General features: G+C 60.8%; 2 protein-coding genes across 2 annotated transcripts; one reads left to right on the forward strand and one right to left on the reverse strand.

The window, feature by feature from the left end:
- Nucleotides 1-90: 90 nt before the first annotated feature.
- On the forward strand, nucleotides 91-5,995 carry LOC119095621 (spindle and kinetochore-associated protein 1). Its single transcript, XM_037218479.1, has 4 exons — nucleotides 91-305; nucleotides 2,205-2,325; nucleotides 4,993-5,253; nucleotides 5,575-5,995. Exons 1-4 carry the CDS (start codon nucleotides 99-101, stop codon nucleotides 5,724-5,726), a joined length of 741 nt encoding a protein of 246 aa, XP_037074374.1. The 5' UTR covers nucleotides 91-98; the 3' UTR covers nucleotides 5,727-5,995.
- On the reverse strand, nucleotides 5,747-9,747 carry LOC119094930 (protein phosphatase 1 regulatory subunit 37). Its single transcript, XM_037217840.1, has 6 exons — nucleotides 9,730-9,747; nucleotides 9,157-9,318; nucleotides 8,159-8,871; nucleotides 7,828-8,101; nucleotides 7,464-7,557; nucleotides 5,747-5,820 (listed from the first exon to the last, which is right to left on the reverse strand). The coding sequence occupies exons 1-6, from the start codon at nucleotides 9,745-9,747 to the stop codon at nucleotides 5,747-5,749; spliced, it is 1,335 nt and encodes a 444-aa protein (XP_037073735.1).

Genomic DNA, 9,747 nt, shown 5'->3' on the forward strand with positions numbered 1-9,747 from the left:
TTTACATACACCTTACATCAGATGCATCTAAGGAAGCTGTGCCAAATCTACATCCATATGTACATGCATTCATCTTTCTGTTTGTTACAGCCTGCACCATGGAGTGTGGGACGATTTCACAGCTATCATCTCACTTTGAAACCCGGTTTGAGGTTTTAAAGACTGCTTTTAAACTAAATGTATGTGCTGGAAAGTATGGAGAAGAATTGGATGAAATGAAGACAAACCTGCAAGAAATAAAAAAGATCCTCAGGGAGCTTCAGAACACAGTGGATGGAGAGAAGCAAGATTTGCAACATGCCAAGGTAAATTAATGAATGTTGGGAACTTAACCAATATGGCCAACATGCACCTAATATGTTGCTCCATTCTTATTTTCAGTGGAAAGGCAACCAGTCTAGAGCAATAGTTTATTGGCACTTGTCTAGATGATTTGTGCCCTTGTTTTCATTCCTAAATACCCCTCAATGCTTCTCTTATATGCTGACATGCGTTATTCAGTGATTTGGGCTAATTGTCATGTTTTCATGCTGTTTTTGATACTAACTTGTTCCTGTTCAATGAATTCTTGTTTTTGGTGGGCAGAATCTTGATATTCCATCAACATGGTTCTCACCATGATTTTTACTTGGTAATTAATAGATGTCTTACAAATTCACAGCCTAACACCCTGCTCGATTTGAAATTTTGGGTTTTTTTAATTTAAGGCAATGACTCCACAACCTCCCGACCACTCCTGACCAACGTGCCCCAAGTATTCCCAACATGGTGCACATGGTAAAATGCGGTTCGGGGGCTGGCTGGGCTGATGCTCTGACCCACTGTGCCTCCATCCAGGCCCTGTGCAGTACTCTGTGCCACAGACGTCGATTCGGGCTTGGCCGGCCCCTTTGTTCTATAGTGCTCTGTGCCACATAAGGTGTAGCACCGGCTGACCCTGGCTTCAGCCGGGTGCTGTGTTCCGTGTGGCGTAGGTCTGCCCCAGCTGTCGGTGGCTGGTCGGTCTGCGCCCCCTGTGTAGCCTTTGTATTTATGTCGCTTGGTTCTCCACCCACACACAGGTGTTCGTATGTCGGGCCTTTCCATTGTCTCGTCGTGGATCCTTTCATTGTCATTTCTCAAATTTCTTTTCATCGTTAGAGGGCCCTCGCCAGTTCAAGTGGCTCTCTGACATTCGGAGTTCCGTCCTTGTCCCTAACAAATGTGCCCCTGGCGGATCCGAGGCCTGTTGCCAACACAGAATCCCTTGTTATATACCGTGTCCACGGGGCGTAACGCCGAGTGGCTATTGCGTCGGACTCCCACCCGGAGGCCCGGGCTCAAATCCCGGTTGCGCCATAGCCCCAGAGCGATAATATGACCAATGCAGTGGTTGGCGCTTCAAAAATGTGATGCGACAACGTGCGCCGCGTTCCCCCCCCCCCCCCAAAAAAAACAAACAAAAAACCCCAGTGTCCCCTGACCGACACAGGGCCCCCCATTTTTTCAGGGGGCTTGATCAATACAAGATACATTCAGTCGTAATCACGGGCCCCAACCACGTCCCTGCTGTGACAACGGGCCCCAGGTGGCGGACCGACAGGGGGCCGACGTCTCGGTGCAGTGGTCTCAGTGGTTCAGGCCGATGCATTGGTCCTGTTTATCCCGGGGCCAGTGACCGGAGCTCACGTCCTGAACGTTCAGTGCTTGTGCCGGGCCCATATGACTTATGCTGTCTGTGTGGAAAGAAGCAGTTCGTCATCATCATTCTGCCGGGGTCCGCCTGTGTGCCCATATGATTTGGCCTGGCTCCGTGTTCTGTGTGTCAAATGACTTGACCTGGTCCGTGTTCAGGCCCTAGCTCTGTCTGTGTGTCAGGTGACTTGGGCTGGCTCCGAATTCTGTGCGTCAGATGGTCTGGTCTAGCCCTGTGTTATAAGCGTCAGATGGTCTGGTCTGGCTCTGTGCTCTGTGCATCAGATGATTTTTTGCCGGGCTCTGTGTTCTTGCTCTAGCTCTTTGTCTGTGTGTCACATGACTTGGCATGGCCCTGTGTTCTGACTAGCTCTGTGTCTGTGTGCCAAATGACTTGGCCTGGCTCCGTGCCCTGGCTTCAGCTCTGCATCTTTGTGTCAGGTGCCTGGGCCGGGGCCGGGTGTTCTGCGCGTCAGACGGTCTTGGCCAGCCGTGACGTGTCTGACCTGACCGCGTGTTGTGCGCGGCAGGAGGCGCTGGCGTCACTGCAGAGGGAGCGTGGCCGCGTGGAGCACCTGCTGGCTCACGTGCCGGACCGGCTGCCATCCAGCGTGCCGCCTCCGGCCCCCCAGCCGCCGACTGACAGGCCAGGTACGACTGGCCAGTCGTGCGGACGCGCGGACGTCAGCTAGCGCAGTCATGCCTGCTGACAATATGGGGCCGTGGCGGTCATGCCAGCTGACATCAGGCCATGTCGGTCAAGATGTGCTTCATGCACATTGTTATTAGTGTTGGAAGACACAGTCTTACGCTGTTTACACCAAGATGCTCGTCAAGCCAATTTAGCCATTTAAACCAAAAGTTTTGTCGCGGATTCGAATTTAAGCGCCAGGATCTTGGAAGGACCGGGTCTGAGGAAAACAATCGAAAACATTTTCTTTCGAACTACGCGGCTGCGAAGCGTGACTTCTCAGCGCTAAGAAATATGAAAGAACCGACGCTGTGTGTTAGACGTCAATGTCATTGCTAAAACACTCCCATGCTGGCAATGGCAATAGCACTACCTTTTCCGTAGGGCCAATGGTAAGCTAAATTTTAACAGCATTGTTTCGCGTGAAGAGAAACCCACTGTTAGATGTAAAGATGTTAAAAGCTCAAGATAACATTCCGCAGCGTTCCTCGTGTGTAACATACACATGATTTTTTGGTGGGCCCAATCATTTCAAAGACGGAAGTTTTTCTTTATTGCATACTACTGGGAAAAGATAGCGAAAATTCTTTACCCAGTTGCACTCTCTTTCAATAACTTGATTTACTGTACAAACTAATTACTAACAGTATAACAAGTAACAGACTAGTTGCAACCAGTATAACGCATGACCCGTTCGCGACAGCTGGATCAGAAAATACAGTATTGTTCATAAACGGGGCAGCGCGACGCGTGCGATGGCGCTTCAGTGATGTAAAGGCATCGGAGCGGCGCGGATGTCTTGCTGTTGGCTGGATGTCAGTCCATCTCAAATCTCCTTCGGGCCATGATGTCAGGAGCAGTGTTCCGTCAATACAGGACGCTGAAGGCAGTTGCGGTCTGGATGGTGATGCTCCACATTTGAAGATATTGAAGCAAGCATCAGATATGATGGAATAATCTCACCTGTAGCTATTGGCTTGCAATTAACCGAAGACTGTTCTAGACAACGAAATTACACCACTTAGTGACTATTTCCCCTAATACGTCGTCGTTTGATGACGTCATGGAACGTCTTTGCGACGTCAGGGTCACTGCCAAACCGGCCGTATCCGAAGTGCCATTGTAACGGACGGGCCGACTCACTTGCAGTACTTCAACTTGCCGAGAGGTGGACGTGTTTGCTGGTGTCTGCCGAACCCTATTATCGCTACGTTCGCGTGGCTTTTCCTTTCTCGTGGTGCTCTTGTGTATTTGTCCGTGATTTTACTTTTTTACTTGCATTCACGTACCCGGTCATGTGTTATTCTTCACTTATCCGATTCCGAGGCTGATTGCCGTCATAAGTACTGCAAATCCCCACATTCTTGTATCATGTAAGACAAAACTTCAGTTGTGCTCGAAACTTATATTCAAGCCATACAATTGGTTGAATGCCATCTGATGTCCGTCGATGCCACGAATCGTGCTGACGTACACCGCATATGAATAATTCGATGCTCGTATTTATATTGCCTTTGAGAACTACATGGCCATTGAGACAGAGGTATTTGCGCGACTTTTTGTGGTGTCATGCACGCCTGGGTGACCTTGAAATAATCTGCGCGAAAAAGTCAAGTTCGCGGCGTCGAGCTCGGAAACAATAGGGGTACGTACCCTTTACCCCTTAATACCCTACCCTAATACCCTTTAAACGAGCATGGCTATGAAAACCCCACACAAATGTGGAAGGATATGTGAATGTGAATGTGCCCTTTAAGGAGAGCAGTTTCACGTGCCTGTAGTCCAAAGCATACCAGAGCTTCATTCGCACCCCGCAGGGATTAGTTGTGCCGATGTTTTGTGCCCCGGATTAGACCGTTAGAACAAGGTGCTGACGACGTCACGCTACAAGCTATTAATTTGTTCAGTGTGTGTGTGTGTGTGTGTGTGTGTGTGTGTGTGTGTGTGTGTGCGTGTGCGTGTGCGTGTGCGTGTGCGTGTGCGTGTGCGTGTGCGTGTGCGTGTGCGTGTGCGTGTGCGTGTGTGTGTGTGTGTGTGTGTGTGTGTGTGTGTGTGTGATTGGGGCTTTACGACGCACTCAGCTGTTGAGGCTATATGGCGTCGACTGCCTCTCACCCTGGCAGGAAGGGCGGGCACCGCGGGGAATCGAACCCCGTACCTCTGGTTTCCCAGACGCGCAGTGGTTAACGCAGACGTGTTAACCACTGCACTACCGGCACCCCCTATTAATTTATTCAATTACCCATTCACTTATCATTGACTATTCATACTATGTTCTGTGCCGGCCACGCTCCTCGCTCCAGTCCAAGGAGCATAAACTGGCTCGCTTTTTGATTTGTAGATATCCAGGTCCGTTTTGACCGGCTGAACGCTTAAAACGGGCTAGAATGTGTCGGTGAGAGTGCGTGGTAGGGTGGGCTCAGCCTCGTGACGCTCAACACCCTTTATGCCGAGGCTCGCATCGCTACAGTGGACGTAACACATTGTGTCGCTAAGGGCGACAGCGGTTGCACGCCTAGTAAAGCCGTCCGGACCGCTGCTGGCCGCCTGTGCCGTCCGTCGGCTTTTAACCTTTCCAGCCGCCGTCGGTCGGCAACTCTGCGTCACTAACGGCCGTCCGCCGGCAGCCGGCGAGCTTCGGCCGGCGGCCGCCGCTCGCGTGTCGGCGCCACCGTCGGTCGCCTGCCTGACGGTGTCCGAGTTCGCGGCCGTGCCGCAGTACATGCGCGGCCGCGGCAGTCGCGACCAGGCCAACCGGCTGCTGGACGAGGTCAACGCCGTGTTGGCGGCGCGGTACGCCCTGTTGCGACGGCCGCGCGCCTCGCTCCAGCCCAAGGAGAAGAAGCTCTGGCTCGAGTGCAAGCGCGAGGAGACGGCCGAGACCAAAGGTGAGACGCGCGACCGAGCGGTGGCGAGTCGCGACTCTGCCGGCGCTGGGCGCGTTGGTGGGAGGTCAACGGGATGCCGGGCGTGGGGAAATCACGTGCCGTAGTGGGCTGCTTGTAGCAGGTGGTAAAGAAGTCCAGAAGCGGGCGCGATCGCCGCGAGACAATATTGGCTAGCGACACCCGTTTACTGACCATTGCAGTGGTCACCTTCGATGTTCGACAGGATCCCAACGTCTTGCGTTGGGATCGTGTCGAATATTGCGCGTGCCGATCTGTCTGTATGGCGCGTGCCGATCACGTGTGCCCCGTCGTCTGCTGCAGGAAAGCAGTTCTTCACGGAGGACGACTTCAAGCGCTTCAACAAGACGAGCCTGAGCAAGGGCACACGCCAGCTGCTGGTGGTGCTGCGCCATGTGGGCCGCATCAAGACGGTGCGCGGCGCCGGCACACTGGTGCGTCACGTACTCTGCTGAGGTCGGAGAGCGGGCGGGGTTCACCGCTCGCCCCGGCCGGCCGTGCCCGGCGCGAAGTGCGCGCGCGAGGTCGATGTTGGCAGAGTCGTCGGCGCTGGGGAGGTCGCGCCCGTGTGGGCTCCCGGGGCGGGTGAGAGGGCCGATGTGGCGGTGATGTGTGCGCCTGACGGCTGGCGATTTCTGGCGCGACCGCGCCGCCTCGTCTTCTGTCGCTGCATCGGATGATCGTACTGCAGTCTCGCCAATACAAGGTCTCGCTCTCGGGATGAGCCTGAGCTGTGAGCGGCCGCCGGACGGTCGCGCGACAGCCGCCGTGAGACCGAGCGACCGCCGCCCGCCCGTTACCTCAGCCACGGGCCGGCGGACTGGCCGTGGGCCGCCCGCGTGGCGAGGTGTGTGATCGGCGGCCCGATGACGAGGGGTGCCGCCCACCCGCCTCCCAGCCGTGCTCGCTCTGCGTTTGGCCAGCGCTGCTCCCCCCCGCCCTTCAATCGGATTCTGTATTCACCCCTGCCGCCGAGCAGCTGTGCGGTACGGGTTGTCCAGGTCTTGTTAAGTCGCAATTCAGAGCTTGTCATTTGGTTTTCGGGATCGTACAGGGGGGGGGGGGGGGGGGGGAGACGGTCCGCGCGCAATAAGTGTGCTTGCATATCGCACACGGTACATATCACCGGCGAACGTTCTAGCTACAAGACCACCGAAAAGACGGCACACTTGGCATATCGTTTATAAAAAACGTTCCACGGCCAGATTTACAAATATTGCGGAAACATTCGGTCTGAGGCCGGCCACCACGACTAAACACGCCAGCATCCGCACACATACACGCATATTACAGTCCTACCGAACACCGAGCTAACTCAGGGTGACAGACGACTTAGAACCAAGCCCGACAAGCCGACCGCCACGCTCGAAACCTGGGCGGGAAGGCTCGCTGATCCGCCTGAGGTGCGGCTGCGTATGAAGTGAGCTCCAGCCACGTGAAGCCACGAACGCCCCGATCTGCGCACCCGAACATCCCGAACACAACCTAGCCCCAGCTTCTGAGCTCCGGCTCCGGCTCCGGCTCCGGCTCCAGCTCCAGCTTCAGCTCCTGAGTCCAGCTCCAGCTCCGGCTCCAGCTCCAGCCCCACCTCCCGGGCTCCCGCTCCAGCTCTTGAGCTCCGGCTCCGACTCTGGCTCCAGCTCTCAAACTCCGGGTCATCCCGCCCGACCGCCGTCACTTGACCATGGGGGCTATGCGAGTCGCACACAACCGACGACGGGTCGGCTGTCACACCCGGCGCAGGCCTCCACCCACGCATTCCTTCTGCGTGTCTTCTCAGGATGTCTTCAACAATGGCACTTCGTGTCGTCACCGACTTGTGACGCATTCCTCGGTATTTTGGCGTGTACCGAGACAAGCGACCAATCCCGCCGCGCTGGGGCGCCCCATCTTGTGGATTCAGGACCGCGGTTGGTCCCCATGTACTAAAACGTTCATGAGTCGCCGCTGGCCGTCTGGCCCGACCCTAGCTCCCCCTCAGGCTGGCCCAGGCGTCTCACGGACCGGGGTCACCCGGAACTGGCGGCTGGCCACGCGCGCCGGGCTGCCCGCCGTCTGGTCACAGCGCGCCGGCGGGCTGCGACTGTGAGCCGCGTCCCACGGGCCGGTCCAGTCCTGGCTCGGCCCGTCGGGCGGCCTGTGTGTGAGCTCTGCCGGCGGCGGCGGCAGACCGCGCGCTAGCGGCGGCGTGCCGGGCGGGCCGGCCGGTGTCACGCGGAACACGCGGAACCGCGAGCCGCCCGGCGTCGGACTCGGCAGCGGACTGGCCGACGGCGACGGGCCGGGGCTCACCAGCCGGCGCGGCCGTCGCTCCTGGCCGTCCGACACCGGCGCCGGCGGCGGCGGCGGCGGCGGCAGCGCGGCCGGCACCGGCGTCTCGCAGGTGAGCGAGACGCGCCGGAGCGCGGCCGAGAGGCGACGGCGGAGCCAGTCGGCCGGCCCGGACGGCGGGTCCTCCGCCGGCGCCGGTTCCGGCTCCGGCTCCGTCTCCTCTGGCGCCGGCCGACGCCGGTTAACCTCGCATAAAGCGGCAATCGAGTTCAACAGAGAGCTGACCTCCGCGTCTACCTCCGGACCGGCTGCCGTCCAGTCCGCCACGAGTTCACTCGCAGACCAGTCCGAGCTATGCAGGCTGGAAGAGTCGAGCGAGTTGGCCATATCGGCAGAGCCCAGACTGCAGCCGCCACTGGCCAGACCGCTGGCGTCCAGGCAGTCTCCACTGGCGGCGTCGCTCGAGTCCATGGAGAGCGCCGTGTCCTGCGAGGTTCGGCTGCCGCCGTCTCCGGGCTCGCGTGGCGAGTCGATGCCCGAGTCGGCCCGCTCAGGCGAGCTGTCGGCGCCGCTGGACGCCGACCCATGCCGCGACGCCGCCGCCTCGCCGTCCGGCCAGCCGTCGCTGTCCAGGTCCAGTTGGCCGAGGCTGGTGCTGGCCCGCAGGCCCGCCGCCAGCGCGCGCAGCCCGTCCAGGCCCAGCCGATTGCCGCGTAGGTCCAGTCGACGCAGCGGCGCGCCAGCGGCCAGCGCGCGGCCCAGCTCGGCGGCGGCGCCGGCGCCGAGGCGGCAGCGCTGCAGACCGAGCCGGCGCAGCGGACTGCCGCGTCGCAGCGGCCCGCTCCACAGCGGCGCCGCCTCGTCGCCCAGCGCGTTCTGACCCAGGTTGAGCGTCTCCAGCGTCGGGTGACGGTGGAGGAGCACGGCGAGAGGCTCCGCCGCGGCCGCCGTCAGCCGGTTGTTCCACAGGTTGAGCGCGAGCAGACCGGTTAGCGGCGCCGCCGGCTGCTGCTCGGCCACGCCCGACAGCAGGTAGCCGGCGGCGTCGTCGTCCAGCTGGTTGTTGCGCAGGTCGAGCAGCTGCAGGGCGGGGTTGTGCCGCAGCGCGCCGCCCAGCAGCGAGCCGTCGGCGGCGCCCAGCCCGTTGTCGGCCAGGTACAGCTGGCGCAGGGCGGCGCAGTGGCGCAGGCCGGCGGCCAGCAGCGCCAGCGGCCGGCCGTGCAACGCGCACCGCTCCAGGTGCAGCACGCGCAGCCCGCCGGTGCGCAGACTGCGGCCGAGCGCGGCGGCCGCCGGCTCGTCCGGTGCCGTGCGCTCCAGCGAGAGCCACTGCAGCGAGCAGGAGACACCGGCGGCGCGCACCAGCCGAGCCACCGCCTGCCAGCCGAACCGGTCGGGCAGCGCGCCGGCCACGCTCAGCCACAGCGCCGAGTCGTAGTGTTCCAGCAGCTGCAGCAGTGCGGCCGTCTCCTCGGCGCGCAGGCCGCAGTCGGCGGCGTCCAGGCGGCGCCACTGCCGCCGCCGCAGCACCGCCTCCAGGCTGTCCACGTCGGCCAGACGTAGCGGCGCGCCGGTCAGGCGCAGCACGTCGGCGGCCGGCTGCGCCAGCTGCTCCAGCACCGCCGGCAGCGGCGCGGCGCCGTGCTGGCGGCAGGCGGTCAGGTAGGCGGCGACCGAGTCCGAGCTGCCCAGCAGCAGGAGCGGGTCGGTGGCCGGGATGAGAGCCGTGACGGGCGTCACCGGGAAGGAGACGCACCGCGGCCCGAGCGGCGGCGCCTGCGAGCCGCGCCGCGGCAGGCACGGCGCGCCGCCGCCGCCGCTCGCCGAGTCCGAGCGGCGCCGGCCCGGCCGCGGCCGCCGCAGACACGAGCGCGGCGGCTGGGGCGGCGCGGCGGCCAGCGGCAGCCCCGTCTCCGGCTTGCCGTCCGCGCTGTGTCCCAGACCATTAACGTCACTGGCGACAGGACTGGTCGCCCGCTGCGCCGGCTGGGTGGCCGCCGGTGCGGCCGGCACACGGTCTAGTTCCGCCACCAGCCGCTGGTCGGCGGCGACGCCACTGTCGCCCGCCGTCAGCCACTGGCCGGCCGTGGCGCCACCGTCGTCCGGCGCCGATCCGCCCTCCGACTGGACGAGTGCCTCCGCCGACGCCCGGCCACCGGCGGCGGAGAAGGCCGGCTCGCTCGGCACCTCCAGCCGACAGTTCAT

The sequence above is a fragment of the Pollicipes pollicipes genome, unplaced genomic scaffold, assembly GCF_011947565.3.
Source record: "Pollicipes pollicipes isolate AB1234 unplaced genomic scaffold, Ppol_2.1 Scaffold_4219;HRSCAF=4965_pilon_pilon_pilon, whole genome shotgun sequence".
Classification (NCBI taxonomy): domain Eukaryota; kingdom Metazoa; phylum Arthropoda; class Thecostraca; order Pollicipedomorpha; family Pollicipedidae; genus Pollicipes; species Pollicipes pollicipes.

Bases quoted from the DNA above. Each gene is read 5' to 3' on its own strand.
- LOC119095621 (XM_037218479.1), top strand. From the start codon at position 99: ATGGAGTGTGGGACGATTTCACAGCTATCATCTCACTTTGAAACCCGG. The intron at 306-2,204 runs GTAAATTAATGA...TGTGCGCGGCAG, and splicing joins AAGATTTGCAACATGCCAAG to GAGGCGCTGGCGTCACTGCA. The intron at 5,254-5,574 runs GTGAGACGCGCG...CGTCTGCTGCAG, and splicing joins GGAGACGGCCGAGACCAAAG to GAAAGCAGTTCTTCACGGAG.
- LOC119094930 (XM_037217840.1), bottom strand. The intron at 7,558-7,827 runs GTCAGCTCTCTG...CGGCTGGTGAGC, and splicing joins GTCCGGAGGTAGACGCGGAG to CCCGGCCCGTCGCCGTCGGC. The intron at 5,821-7,463 runs GCACGCCGCCGC...CGACCTCCCCAG, and splicing joins GACACCGGCCGGCCCGCCCG to CGCCGACGACTCTGCCAACA.